Source organism: Melanerpes formicivorus, unplaced genomic scaffold, assembly GCF_026170545.1.
Source record: "Melanerpes formicivorus ecotype bairdi unplaced genomic scaffold, bMelFor1.0.p_v2 SCAF_13, whole genome shotgun sequence".
In the NCBI taxonomy this organism is placed as follows: domain Eukaryota; kingdom Metazoa; phylum Chordata; class Aves; order Piciformes; family Picidae; genus Melanerpes; species Melanerpes formicivorus.
In genome coordinates, this window is record NW_027142365.1 from 6,551,154 (window position 1) to 6,563,871 (window position 12,718).

At 42.5% G+C, this 12,718-nt stretch overlaps 1 protein-coding gene across 3 annotated transcripts in view; it reads right to left on the bottom strand.

The window, feature by feature from the left end:
• XYLB (xylulokinase) overlaps window positions 1-9,087 on the bottom strand; it is an 81,002-nt gene extending 71,915 nt beyond the window's left edge. The window contains exons 1-6 of one of the 3 annotated variants that reach the window (XM_068145948.1): window positions 8,962-9,087; window positions 6,764-6,846; window positions 5,800-5,869; window positions 3,821-3,901; window positions 2,050-2,136; window positions 150-278 (exon numbers count right to left, since the gene is read on the bottom strand). In XM_068145948.1, coding sequence (XP_068002049.1) covers window positions 150-278; window positions 2,050-2,136; window positions 3,821-3,901; window positions 5,800-5,869; window positions 6,764-6,846; window positions 8,962-9,006 — 495 coding nt within the window. In that variant the 5' untranslated portion in view covers window positions 9,007-9,087. Of the gene's footprint in view, window positions 1-149; window positions 279-2,049; window positions 2,137-3,820; window positions 3,902-5,799; window positions 5,870-6,763; window positions 6,847-7,173; window positions 7,635-7,680; window positions 8,075-8,961 lie in introns of those variants that run through there. The other 2 variants (XM_068145949.1, XM_068145947.1) reach the window with 2 other exon arrangements.
• Between the last annotated feature and the right edge of the window lie 3,631 nt (window positions 9,088-12,718).

The window sequence follows — 12,718 nt, forward strand, 5'->3', positions numbered from 1 at the left end:
ACATTTCCACATCTTCCCTTGTGAGCCTTCTTCAAAAGCTCTCTTTCACAGTTAATGGCTGACCATTATCTGCTGCAGTATCAGTATAAGGGCAGAATTGTTTCTATCACAAGACCCTGTTGAGGACTTGCTATCCACCTGCTCCTTACCTCATAGGCTCTAGAGCCAGTGACAGTTGCCAGGTGCTGTGCTCCCCCCACGGCTTTCTCCAGAGCACTACACTGGACAGCTGTGCTAGAATCCATCCAGATAGGGCTGTTACTAATGGAGAAACAATCCTGCAAAAACAGGAGCAAATCTGGTCACCACGAAGTGTCTGCTAGAGTTGCAGCAATGTAGCATGCCTACCTATCAGCTCACAGCTCAGTTCCCTGGTGTGCCTTCCAGTCTCCACTTGATAATTACAGGAAAAGAGCTACTGGGCAATATGTTGTTCACTGGTGGAAAGTTTAACCTAAACTTCACACCAGAGGGAAAGCAACAGACATTTTTTGCTGTTACTTGACGTACTCTGCAGCACAATGTCTCTGTACACAAATTTGGTAGCCAAAGCCCTGGAGCCTTTTATGCAAGTTTAGCCCTACTTTTTAGAGCATCCCTTTTTCTCTAAGCAATCTGATTCTCCTTCCAGGTTTCTCTATAATGACTGGCATAACCATTTGGAAATGCAGCTGAGGCTTAGTACATCAGCAGAGTGCATTTTAATTCCATTTCCATGAATCTCGCAGAGCTACTCCCAAAATGAAGCATTTAAACAGATCAGTTACACAAACGTCTTCCTTTCACATTACAACTGTCCTTTAGACTAGAATAGAATAAACCAGGTTGGAAGAGACCTTCAAGATCATCATGTCCAACCTATCACCCAACACCACCCAATCAACTAACCCATGTAACCAAGCACCCTGTCAAGTCTCCTCCTGAACACCTCCAATGACGGCGACTCCACCACCTCCTCGGGCAGCCCATTCCAATGGGCAATCACTCTCTCCGTGTAAAACTTCCTCCTGACCTCCAGCCTGAACTTCCCCTGGCGCAGCCTGAGACTGTGTCCTCTTGTTCTGGTGCTGGCTGCCTGGGAGAAGAGACCAACCTCTGCCTGTTTACAACCCCCCTTCAGGTAGTTGTAGAGAGCAATAAGGTCACCCCTGAGTCTCCTCCTCTCCAGGATAAGCAGCCCCAGCTCCCTCAGTCTCTCCTCATAGGGCTTGTGTTCCAAGCCCCTCACTAACTTCGTTGCCCTTCTCTGGACTCGTTCCAGCAAGTCAACATCCTTCCTAAACTGAGGGGCCCAGAACTGGACACAGTACTCGAGGTGTGGCCTAACCAGTGCAGTGTACAGGGGCAGAATGACCTCCCTGTTCCTGCTGGCCACACTGTTCTTAATGCAGGCCAGGATGCCATTGGCCCTCTTGGCTGCCTGGGCACACTGCAGGCACCTTTCTCACCTTGAAGGACAGTAAGGGTCTTCAAGAGGAAAGCTCCTTTTCCCCTGTGTTTATTTTAAACAGTTTGTCAAGTCTATGTTCAAAACTTACCAACCACACACACAGAGAATGTTGAGGTTTCACAATGTACTTGTCCAGACTCTGTGTCCACACAGCAGTACAGTTCCACCTTTCAGAGGTAACTGCAAGCTGGCCTTTTTTATATTTTCCAGTAGCATTGCAAACACACCAAGGAAACTCAGGCACAGCAGTATCTTTCACCACAATTTTTGTTAACACAAATGCATTAAAAAATGTAAAACATTTGCCACTTGTTTACAAAAATATAACATTTCCTAAAAGACCAAAGAGGTTGTTATTCTCACACAGAGATTCTGGGGCACCCACTGGCACCTGTAAGCTTTTAAAGCAGCATACACTGTCACTCAAGAGAAAAGGAAATGTCAAAAGCCCTGGAGCTGAAGGAATAACCAGTACATTTCACTTTATGCTGCAGGGACATGCAACTCAGCTAAACAAGAGGAAAGGTTTGCAAGGGGATAAACAATGTGTGAAAATCAGAAAAGGGACAGCATGGCTCACCATTCAGAGAGAATGTTACCTTTAGTGCCTGATGTAAAACCAGTTTGGATGATGCATTTTTTAATTTTTGGATGCTTCCTTTTTTCCAGTACACACTGCCATGTTGCTGTAGAAAGTACAGAAATAGAAGGTGAAGTGAATTTTATATCCTGATTTGAATTTCAAACCCAGAGATAGAGAACTCTCCCAACTAGGACCAAAAAATTGTACCTTTTCCACTCAAATGCCTCATTAAAAGGTTCTTTAAGCATGAGCAAAGCACTACTAGAATTCAAGACAATCATGGTCATGAACTATAGCAACTTCTAGTGGACACTATTAATATAGTGCTAACAGTATCTCTCTGAGTCTCTTTGAGCTGCAGCTAGGGCACTACAGTCAAGACTGTTCTGTGCTATTTCAAAACAGCCTTCAGATTCTCCAACTACATGACTGCCTCAGTCACCACTAGCAGACTGTAATATTGAGAAGATTATTTAAGCTCTGTCTCTCAGGTGGTTTCCTCAAGACAAGTACCTGTATTTATGTGCCTTTAGGACACTCTAGGCAAACTGCAAAGGACAATCCAGTGATTCACTAATAGTTCTGATGATACCTAATACACAAAGAACCCCCTGAGCACCCAGTACGTGTCCACAGTGACATCCAGACTGTATTTCACAACTCTCTGACATTTCTACAGACAATCAAGACCAAGTTTTTCCCTTCTCTGGGACAAACCTGGCACATTGGTGCACAACAGTGACCTGCAGCTGAAGACAAGGTTCTTCATAGAGATATGGGAAAGAGAATTGGATTGGATAGGGGCAAATAAACTAAATCTGTTCTGCCTGAAATTCTGAAAATAGCACAAAGCTGATACCCCAAACTCATTGAAGAACAGGTAAAATAAAGGGAATACAAGCAACTTGGAGGCACAATTCCTTTTTTGTAAGCTAGGGTTACTTGGCAGTCCCTAATTTCTAATGCACTGAAGAATTTATAACAGAGCCTTGGTATTGGCTATGATTTTCAGACACTTTGCTCAGACTTTTGACTAAAAAAATCAATGAAAATGAAGATCAAAGCAAGAGTTTTAATTAATTAGTCCCCAGTAAATAAAGATGAGTAACCTAAAACTCATGTGTCAGAGTTAGCTATCACTTTGGTGCTGTCCTCACCCAGAATATCATCTGTGAAAGTTATAAAAGACTTTCCTGCTCCACTGGCTAACTGACTACATGTCAGGACGGGTGTTATAAATGTAAGGAGAAAAGTATCATGCACTACAGGCCAAATCATGGCAGCATCTTTGTCAGCCCTGCATCAAAAACCTACTTTTTCTTCTTGTGATATTCCTAGACTGATCTCTATTCTAGTCAAGAAAAACTTCCCCACTTGATGTTACTATGCCTTTAGTAAATTGCTTCTCACTGTTTTCTCTGTCTCACTTCCACAAACACACGGATATGCTGAAATTCAAAACTACCTCATTCATATTTCAGGATCTGTGTGCATGAAGACTTTAAACAAGAGGAAACCAACTAGCTATGCACTGCACTGATCTGAACAACCGTACTGTGAGCCTCATGCTCCACTCCCACTACCGTCTAGTTACTGCTTTGTGTGCTTTAGGTTTTAAGCTCCCCTGAGCAATGTGTCTTTTAATGGATGCTTATGTGGAAGCTCTGGTCTTACTTGATGTTAATATAGTTTTCTGCAATACAATTATTTAAATGAAATCTATAATCATAACTTAGCCTCTACTGAAGAAATGCAGTAAGGGTGGCTTTTTTAATTTATAAACCAACCTGGCCAGCACCAGACAAAGCTCTGACTTGAGAGAAGTCAAAGCCCGAAGACTTCATCTTTTCCAAAATCATATCCAGAGCCTACAGAACAAAGAAGAAACAGAATCAAGAACGACTATAATGAGCTATCAAATTATGCATCTTCACAATCTCTGGAATTAAACAGTAAATTCATGTCATCACTGATAAGAGTTCATTGGCAGATAATGAAAAATTAGCTAATGACTATGGACTTCTCAAGAAGCTGCATAAATTAATTTACTAAGTAAGTCCATAAAAGAAAAGTTGAATCACACATGGAAAAAAAGATCTTTAAACAAGCTGAATCACAAAGATCCACTCTTTGAAACCTAAATAAGAGGCAAGAGTTAAAAGAATTCCAGTTCATTTAAAAACAGCTTTAAGAGTGCCAGCCACAAAACACCATCATCTTTTTCTGTTCTTACTTTTGGAAATCTATGAAATCTTAATGGGGTGCACCCTGCACTCCATTCTGTGGAGTGTAGATTTCATTTAGAATAAAACTTATTTAGAATAAACCAAACCAGGTTGGAAGAGACCTTCAAGATCATCGCATCCAACCCATCAACCAATCCAACCCACCTAAACAGCTAACCCATGGCACCAAGCACCCCAGCAAGTCTCCTCCTGAACACCTTCAATGACGGTGACTCCACCAGCTCCCCGGGCAGCCCATTCCATAGCGCAATCACTCTCTCTGTATAGAACTTCTTCCTAACATCCAACCTGAACCTCCCCTGGTGCAGCCTGAGACTGTGTCCTCTTGCTCTGGTACTGGCTGCCTGGGAGAAGAGACCATCATCCGCATGTTTACAACCTCCCTTCAGGTAGTTGTAGAGAGTGATAAGGTCACCCCTGAGCCTCCTCTTCTCCAGGCTAAGCAATCCCAGCTCCCTCAGTCTCTCCTCAAGGGGCTTGTGTTCCAAACCCCTCACCAACTTCATTGCCCTTCTCTGGACTCATTCCAGCAAGTCAACCTCCTTCCTAAACTGAGGGGCCCAACTCCACTGCTCCCAGTGTCTGCTGAAAATTCTCTAACATAAGGCTAATTCAAATGAATTTTACCATGTTAAGCATCTAGGTTCATTTTGCTCTTGACCAAAAATTAGAATCTACACAGCCCTGTTCACATCAGCATTTCCCAGACTACCTTGAAAAAAATGGAACGTTGAAACACTTCAGAATTTCCTGAGAAACATCATATACCCATTATTGTATTAATTTAATAACTACAACTGTTCCTCTTCGCTATGCTTTAGAAGACCAACTGCAAGCAAACTTACCAAACCTTTGTCAGCTACTGTGGATCACCAGCTGGGGGTTCTGTGACCTTTCAAATACCTTAACTATTTCAAATCACACTAGTAAGATAAATTTACACAGTAGCATGTGAAAGCAAGTGCTGTAGAGTGTGTACAGAAATAAGAAAGGCTTTCTTTTAAAATAGGGGGGAAAACCCTGTTGTATTTCAAAGCAAACACCAGCCAAAGTGACTGGGAATAAATGGCTCTTTAATCGTTTATCAGTTGAGACATCAATTAGTTAACAAAAATTATTCTTAAACAAAATTTTAATGGTGCAAGTAACCTGGCTGCTACCAAAAAAATCACAGACTTGATAGGCAAAGCAACAGCTGCCCCTTTTGCTTAGGAAACAAAACAATGGGGGGGTGGGGGGGAGAAGTCTTTTATTTCAAATGAGGGACAGTCAGGAAAGGTATTATCCCCCATACAATGTTGTAACAGTGGAGAGTGGAAGAAGAAACAAAAACCCATCAAAACTTCAGCAATTTCTACTGTTTGTGAAGAACATTAATATTTGCATACCAGTACATAGTAACACTTTAAAGAAACAGGAACCAAGCACAAGGACTATGATGATGTGAATGATGGATTTCACTATTGGCTGGCATGCATTTCCCTGTCAGTAACAAAGAGGAACAGAAAGCTTGTTCATACCTTGACCCACATCAGCACAGGAGAAGTGACTGTCAGTCTGTCACTGTGAATATAGACTCCACCTTGAGTCCTATGGAAAAATGGTATTTTCTCTTGGTAAAATCAGCAATTTTTTTTCCAGCAAGCAAAGTTCTTCAAGTTTATTAACAACCAAACAGATTTTATGATACTGCTACATTAAGAGAAGTGTTTGAAATCTGAAGAAGTTTCTAGGAGGTGACATGTTTCAGCCAATTGCAAAGTAAGTAAGTGGCAAGGAAAGGCTCTGATCCTGAAGTAAGATCTGTCAGACTCCAGTACTGACACTGCTCATTGGCTCCATGTAATTCATAGTTATTTCAAAGTTTTCTGTCACCATTAGTGCATGAATTTAGAAGGTGACATTCACTTTTTTGCTGTTAAAACATCAAGTAAATAAATGTACTTCATTGAAACTTGTGACCAGAGAGGATGACAGCGGTAAATTCATCGTCATTAACGGAAGTAAACAAATACTAGCATCCTACATGCTATTGTGAGATTTGGAACCACTGGATTTGTCTCCAAATGCAGTTTAGAAGTTCCTCTCATGCAACTGCTGTTTATGATAATCATAGAGTTCTGCTCTGACACAAAGACAATGCTTCTGTCTCTCAAAAATAAACGCACGTCCACCAAGTCTGAAGTCCCGAAAGAAAGAGTAAGTAAGTTTTATTTATTTATAGTAAGAATTATTTATTCATACACAATAACTTCAAGTAGATGTTTTAGAATTTATTTCCTACTAGGAATTCTGGCCATATTTACATACTAAGAAAGGTATGAGCATGTATTACCCTTGCCATGTATGAAATACGAACATGTTATGAACTTTTTCCACGCCTCCACATGTCTATGAGATCAAACAGGGCAACAGTCCATGTCCCCCCCTCCAGTCTCCAAAGTTCTAAATTACATTATCTACATAAAATATAAAAAGCCTTACTTGAATTCTGGAAGGTCTACATCAAAATAAACTTTATCCTCATAAATGACTGCCAGCTGTTCATCAACAGCAATGACTTTCAGCTAAAAGATACAAAACAAGATGTTAACAATTAAATGGCACTGATAACTCATTTATAATAACAAAATCCCCATAGAAAAGATGGGACTGAAGACCACCCCACTCCATGCAACTCACTGGAAAGTATCATAGAATCAATAAGGTTGGAAAATACCTCTAAGATCATCAAGTCTAACCTGTCACCCAACACCTCATGACTACTAAACCATGGCACCAAGTGCCAGGTCCAATCCCCTCTTGAGCACCTCCAGGGACTGTGACTCCACCACTTCCCTGGGCAGCCCGTTCCAATGGCTAACAACTCTCTCTGTGAAGAACCTTCTCCTCACCTCGAGCCTAAACCTCCCCTGGTGCAGTTTGAGACTGTGTCCTCTTGTTCTGGTGCTTTTCAGCATGCCAACTATTCAGCAACTCATGTATTTGTTTGCATTTCCCTCCTCCCATTTCCTCTCTCCTTAGTTGCACAACACTGAGATACAAGTATATGCTAAAGGACAACAAACAAGTTACTGGGTTTGTAAATTGCATCATGTTAACCAATTTTTCCAGTATCTCCAAACAATACAGTATCTTAAAGCTGCTATAGGCTTCTTTTCCCCCCTCTGCTCTTCCTTTTTTTCCCCCCCTTCCTGTTTTACCAATGAATAGACCCTTAGAGTACCTTGAGGACCTTCCCTGCTCCCCAAATGGTGAGTAAATCAAAAATCTACCAGTCTGTCAAAACTCAGAGGGCATTACACAGATATGTTCTGAGCAACATATGGAAAGCAACATCCTAAACAGACAACTCCATAAATTTGAGCTTTCTTGTAAGCACAAGCAAGAAGTACCACAACCTTTCCTCAACTTCACTTGCGTTCACCTAGCGCAGAAGAAAACCATGAACAGCCTAGAAGAAAAGTGAGAGGGTAGCTTGAATTCTACTCATAGTTCAACAAGAGAGAGAATGTTAAGACAGACAAAAATAGTAATAATAAAAACCAACACCACACAAAACTACAAGAATGAAGTGACTTCAAAGAGTTGTATTCAAATAACAAGGCTATCTCCTTTTTAGTCATACTGAAGTGGAGCCACTATTTACGCACTGGCACAACTCATTACCAATCTGATGCCCTGGGATAGTTTTAAAATGCCTGTGGCCCACTGCACCTCAACTGGCCTTCTGGTTGCTGATGTCCCCTTAAAATACACTTGATCAACCGCACCTGGAGGTGTCTTTTCAAACTCCCAAACTTCAGCACAGCTACAATGGAAGTGATTTATATGCATACTCTTATTTTAAATGTATTCAGGCCTATGCACAACTTAGGCAGTTTCTATTCACAGTGTAATAATACTCGATTGTGCTGGCAAATCTCAATTTCAAGAGCACCCAGGGTCACAGCTCTACCAATTTGGGCTCACACAAGGACACTGAAACACTCAATTTAGGTGCAAATCCCAGCTCCCAGCCTGCCCAGTGCTGCAGTCAGAGGGGTCTCCACGCAGCCTGCTTGCAGAGGAGGGCTACAGTGCTCTTTCCAGGATTAAGTGCATTTCTATCAGGCTGGACAAGCACAACGTGTTAGGGAACGCGTCCTACAGCTTCAGACAAGAGATGGCACAGGCAGAAAGGGACGAAGCATGTGCCTATGCAGGCAAAGGGAAGCGGGCATGCAAACAGCACCCACAGTTCCCGTGCACATAGGAGGCTTATAACCACGAAGTGCTGGCAATTCTATGACCAGCTGCGGCATGCTCCTGGCACGCCGGAACCCCGGCACCGAGACCAGCACAGCGCTCTGTAAGGAAGAAAACCCTGCAACACAAGAGCTGTCGCTGGCAAGAAGGAAACAGGCGCTGAAAGGAGGAGGGAGGCCTGCTCCCCTCCCGAGCTGCGGGGCTGCACCGCGGCATGTCAGCGGGCCGTCACGGCGGGCGGAGCCGGGCCAGCCCGAGCCTTGCCCCCTGCAGCTCCCCGAGGCCCGGCAGGGTGCAGCCGTCCACACTCCCCGCGCTTCGGATCCCATTGCCGAACAAACCCCGGGCAGGCGCCACAGCCACCCTGCCGGGCCCCGCTTTCTCGCGCGCAGCCGCCGGCGGCCGAGGGAGGGGAGAGGAGGCGGCCCCGGTACCTGCTGCGTGCTGAAATCCCAGCCCAAGTAGCAGGGAGCGGCCATGGCGCTGCGGAGCTCCGCTTGCCCTGCTGCCGGGGCAGAGGAAGGGGTGGCCTTGTAGGCCCGGCCTCCCCGGGCAGGAACCGCCAGCCCGGCCCAGTGGAGCGGGAGTAGGAGAGTTAATGAGTGCTTAGCGCTGGCAGAGCCGGGCGAGCGGCACCGACCCCACGTCCCTCCCGCTGTCACAGAGGGGCTTGCGCGAGAGCCGTGGAACAGGAACGAGCTCGGGGGAGGCGACGTGACGGTGGCAGTGTTGCACACGGCAGCTGCTGAATACGGGCGGTTATGTCCCAGTTCTTGGGGATCCCCCAGCGTGCAGGAGCCCAAATCAGTGCGAAAACACCAAAGCAGCTGTACAGAGAGAGAAGGGAAAGAATGGCTGATGTTTTGTTCTCTGGTTCACCTTTTTTTGTTCGTTTGTTTTGGTTGGTGTTGGTTTGTTTTGGTTGCTGTTGGTTTGTTTTTTTCCCTTCAGTTGGGAAGGTTTGGGAAGTTTTGGGTTTCTGCGTTCCCTGCCATAGCATGTGACAAGCAAGGTGGAATTGCTTAATCAAAAGAAGGCTCATCTAAAATATACTTCAGTCTGCAATCAAGGCAGTATCTCAGCAAAGCCCTAATGAAGTCAAATAGGTTTTGCATGCCCAGGATCTTAATCTATTTTAACAGTATGAATGCTTCATTTGAAACGCCCTTTAAACTACAAAATACTACTAAATTTATCATATGCTGGACATTATAAATACATTTTAAGTATTCCCACTAATTTCTGAAATCCTGGACTCCCACAGGTGTAAAATTCTAAGATTTCTAGTTATTATTGCAAAGAAAAACCTATAAAACATTAGTCAAAGGACTTTGAACCTGCAATGCAAGCCAACATTCCAATACACTGACTTTTAAACCAATCTTACACTATTATCTTAGCTTTGAATATTCTTTATGACAATACCTTTATTAGAAATAAAACTTTTAAGTTGTCTCAAAGATATTTACACTGTGGGAATCCCTCCCAATACAGAGTGTTGTTGGCCTGCATTTTACAGTCAAATACTGCAAGCTTATCTGAACAGTTTGCAATCAGTAAACATCCACATGAAGGAAGTGGAAGCACTAATCCATTTAAAAATAAAGGTGTGTAGAATTGTCACCAAGTTTGTAGTTTGTGTGCTTTCAATCAGATGGTCAGCAGGTAGTGGTGTAATTTCCCTGCCCCTAAGGAGCTCGTGCTGGATGGACTTGTCCTGAACAAAGGTCTCACTTAACCAAGAGGTTGTGCAGGAACTAAAGGTTTTTAAAATGTTACCAAGAACTGGTTCCTTAGTTCAACTCCTATCAGAAAACAAGGGAGCAAATAACATGTAGAGGCTGCTTTTCCATTAATGCAGTGTGTGGCTGCTGAGAGGCTTGCTCTGTCCTTTCACTTGCTGCATATTCCCTACAAACAAGTCAACAGGTACAGAGGCCAAGGCTTGAAATGCTGCAGTTGTCAAAATAGAACTAGTAGCAAAAATGAACAGACACTGAAGTAAGTTCTGAAGAAAGCTGTAAAAATGGTAAGTTACTTCAGAAAAGAGGTATTGGTTACTAGAAAGGCAACAACAGTTTATTTAAAAAGTACTCTAATAAGGATGTAAGAGTCAGTAATCCTTTTCAGCAATCAGATCAGAAGAATAGTGCCAAATAACAAGAAATACTTTGCTTTACACAGCACAGAAAGGTCAGGACTGGAACAAGTACCCTCCTGTTAACACAACTCCCTAGGTTAGGAACAACAGTGCAGGACAATAGGGTAGGAGAATCCACTCAAGGATGGAATGGGAATCTTAATGTTGCTACTTTCACTCTTTTTCTTGGGAAAACAGGTTTGGAGAATCATTACCTGATTACTATGTTGCCAATGCTTCCATCAAGGCAGTGTCCTCACTATGCATTGCTGCTGTTCTTTCTGCATTAAAGTTCACACTTCCAGATACTACCATAGCCTCAAAATTGTATCTTGAAAGCAAACAAGGTTTAGCTGTGCACTTATCAGTGAAGCTACATTCATGTACCAGTGATTTTTTAGCACTGACAAATCCAGAATTTCCAGAGGGGATGGACAAAATGCTGTTTATAATTGAAATGTCACCACTGCAGATTAACAGCTTGAGGCAGAGCACAGATTAATCACTCAAGACACACAGCTGGGTAAAGGGAAAAGTGAGTTTATTCCCTTTTTCCTATTAACTAGCTTCTGACTTGATGGAGACACAAAACTTCCATGCTCTGCTGGGCCCTTGGCTCTTTTGGTAAGTTGTAACTAGTATGCCAATTAATTAATATTTTTTTTCTTTTTCCTTTCACCTATTGGCTTAACTTAGAACTGCATTTATTTCAGTTCACTGAAAACCATACATCATTTCTACTGTATTACATACTCCTACATCAGTGAGCACATGCAGTATCACTGTAGCATCCCATCTTAGACCTAGCATTATTAGGCCTGCTGGCACAATTATCCTTTTCCCAGTAAGAAATCTTGTGGCTTTTTAATTAGCCTCAGAAACATTAAACAGCGTAAGCTGGGTCAGATGAATGCCAACCTCTTTACCAAGTACCCTGATAGTCACATGCAATGCTGCTAATGAGATGGGAGATGTTTACAGTATTAAGCTCCAAGTAATAGAAAAATAACACATTAACACATCCCTTACCAAACAACTGAAAACAAAGCAACAAAAACACAACCTCAGCTCCAGCACTAGACCTACCTACTAGAAAGATACCTGAACAATGACAACGCTCTAAAGGTCGTTCCCTTACTACTTAGCATTGCAGGTACTCTGTTATCACAAAATCTCCATCAATGTTTAACCAGATACTGATAATATAAAATGCCACAGTACCATACATTGAGACATGAAGCTGTTTTTCTTAAGATGGCATTGTAACACCAGAAGTATTTTCCTTTCCCAAAATATGCACTTACCTATTGAAATTACTTTTGCACATGATTTTGTGATGACCATGGTGTTTGTCCAAACCTCCAAACGCTGCATAGAATCTTTCTACTCACTCAGGTGAAGAGCAAGTACTGGCTGTTTAAAGCAATGGCTTGAGGCGGCTGTTATCAAGTGTAATTGTACATACTGTACCATGAACAGATGATAGGAAGAAGATCCAGTGAAAGTTCCACAAGAGAAAGCCTCAACCACAGTTCTTACATGGAGACTGAGGACACAGCTTATTAGGTATAGTAATTATTCCACAAACTTATTGGTTGATTTAATTCTTGATGCGCATATTCAAAATCCCAGGTGTGGCTCTGCATTAACCAGTTAAGACTTTTTACCTCATGAAGAACTGGCACAGGATTCCACATTAAAGCATATAGGTGCAGATGAACAATGAGTACAAGAAAAGAATTTAAATGATGGCTCAGCTACACAAGCTCAATTATACTGTCAGTTTCATAGGTATCGGTCAATTTGCAGCTTTTATTGAATCATGTACATAAAATCCTCCAATTTCACTTCTATTGAATTCAGCAGAACATGTGTTGACTTCAGTGGGTACTGAATCAGACACTGTGGAATTGTATCTGGTTTTACATACCCTGGTTTTACAGATGTAATTTCATTGACTCAATTAGGCTAGTAGTGATTATGAAGTGCAGTACAAATTCCTCATGAGAGCTCCACATATAAGTGAAGTGAAGGCTGTTTCTGAATAGCAA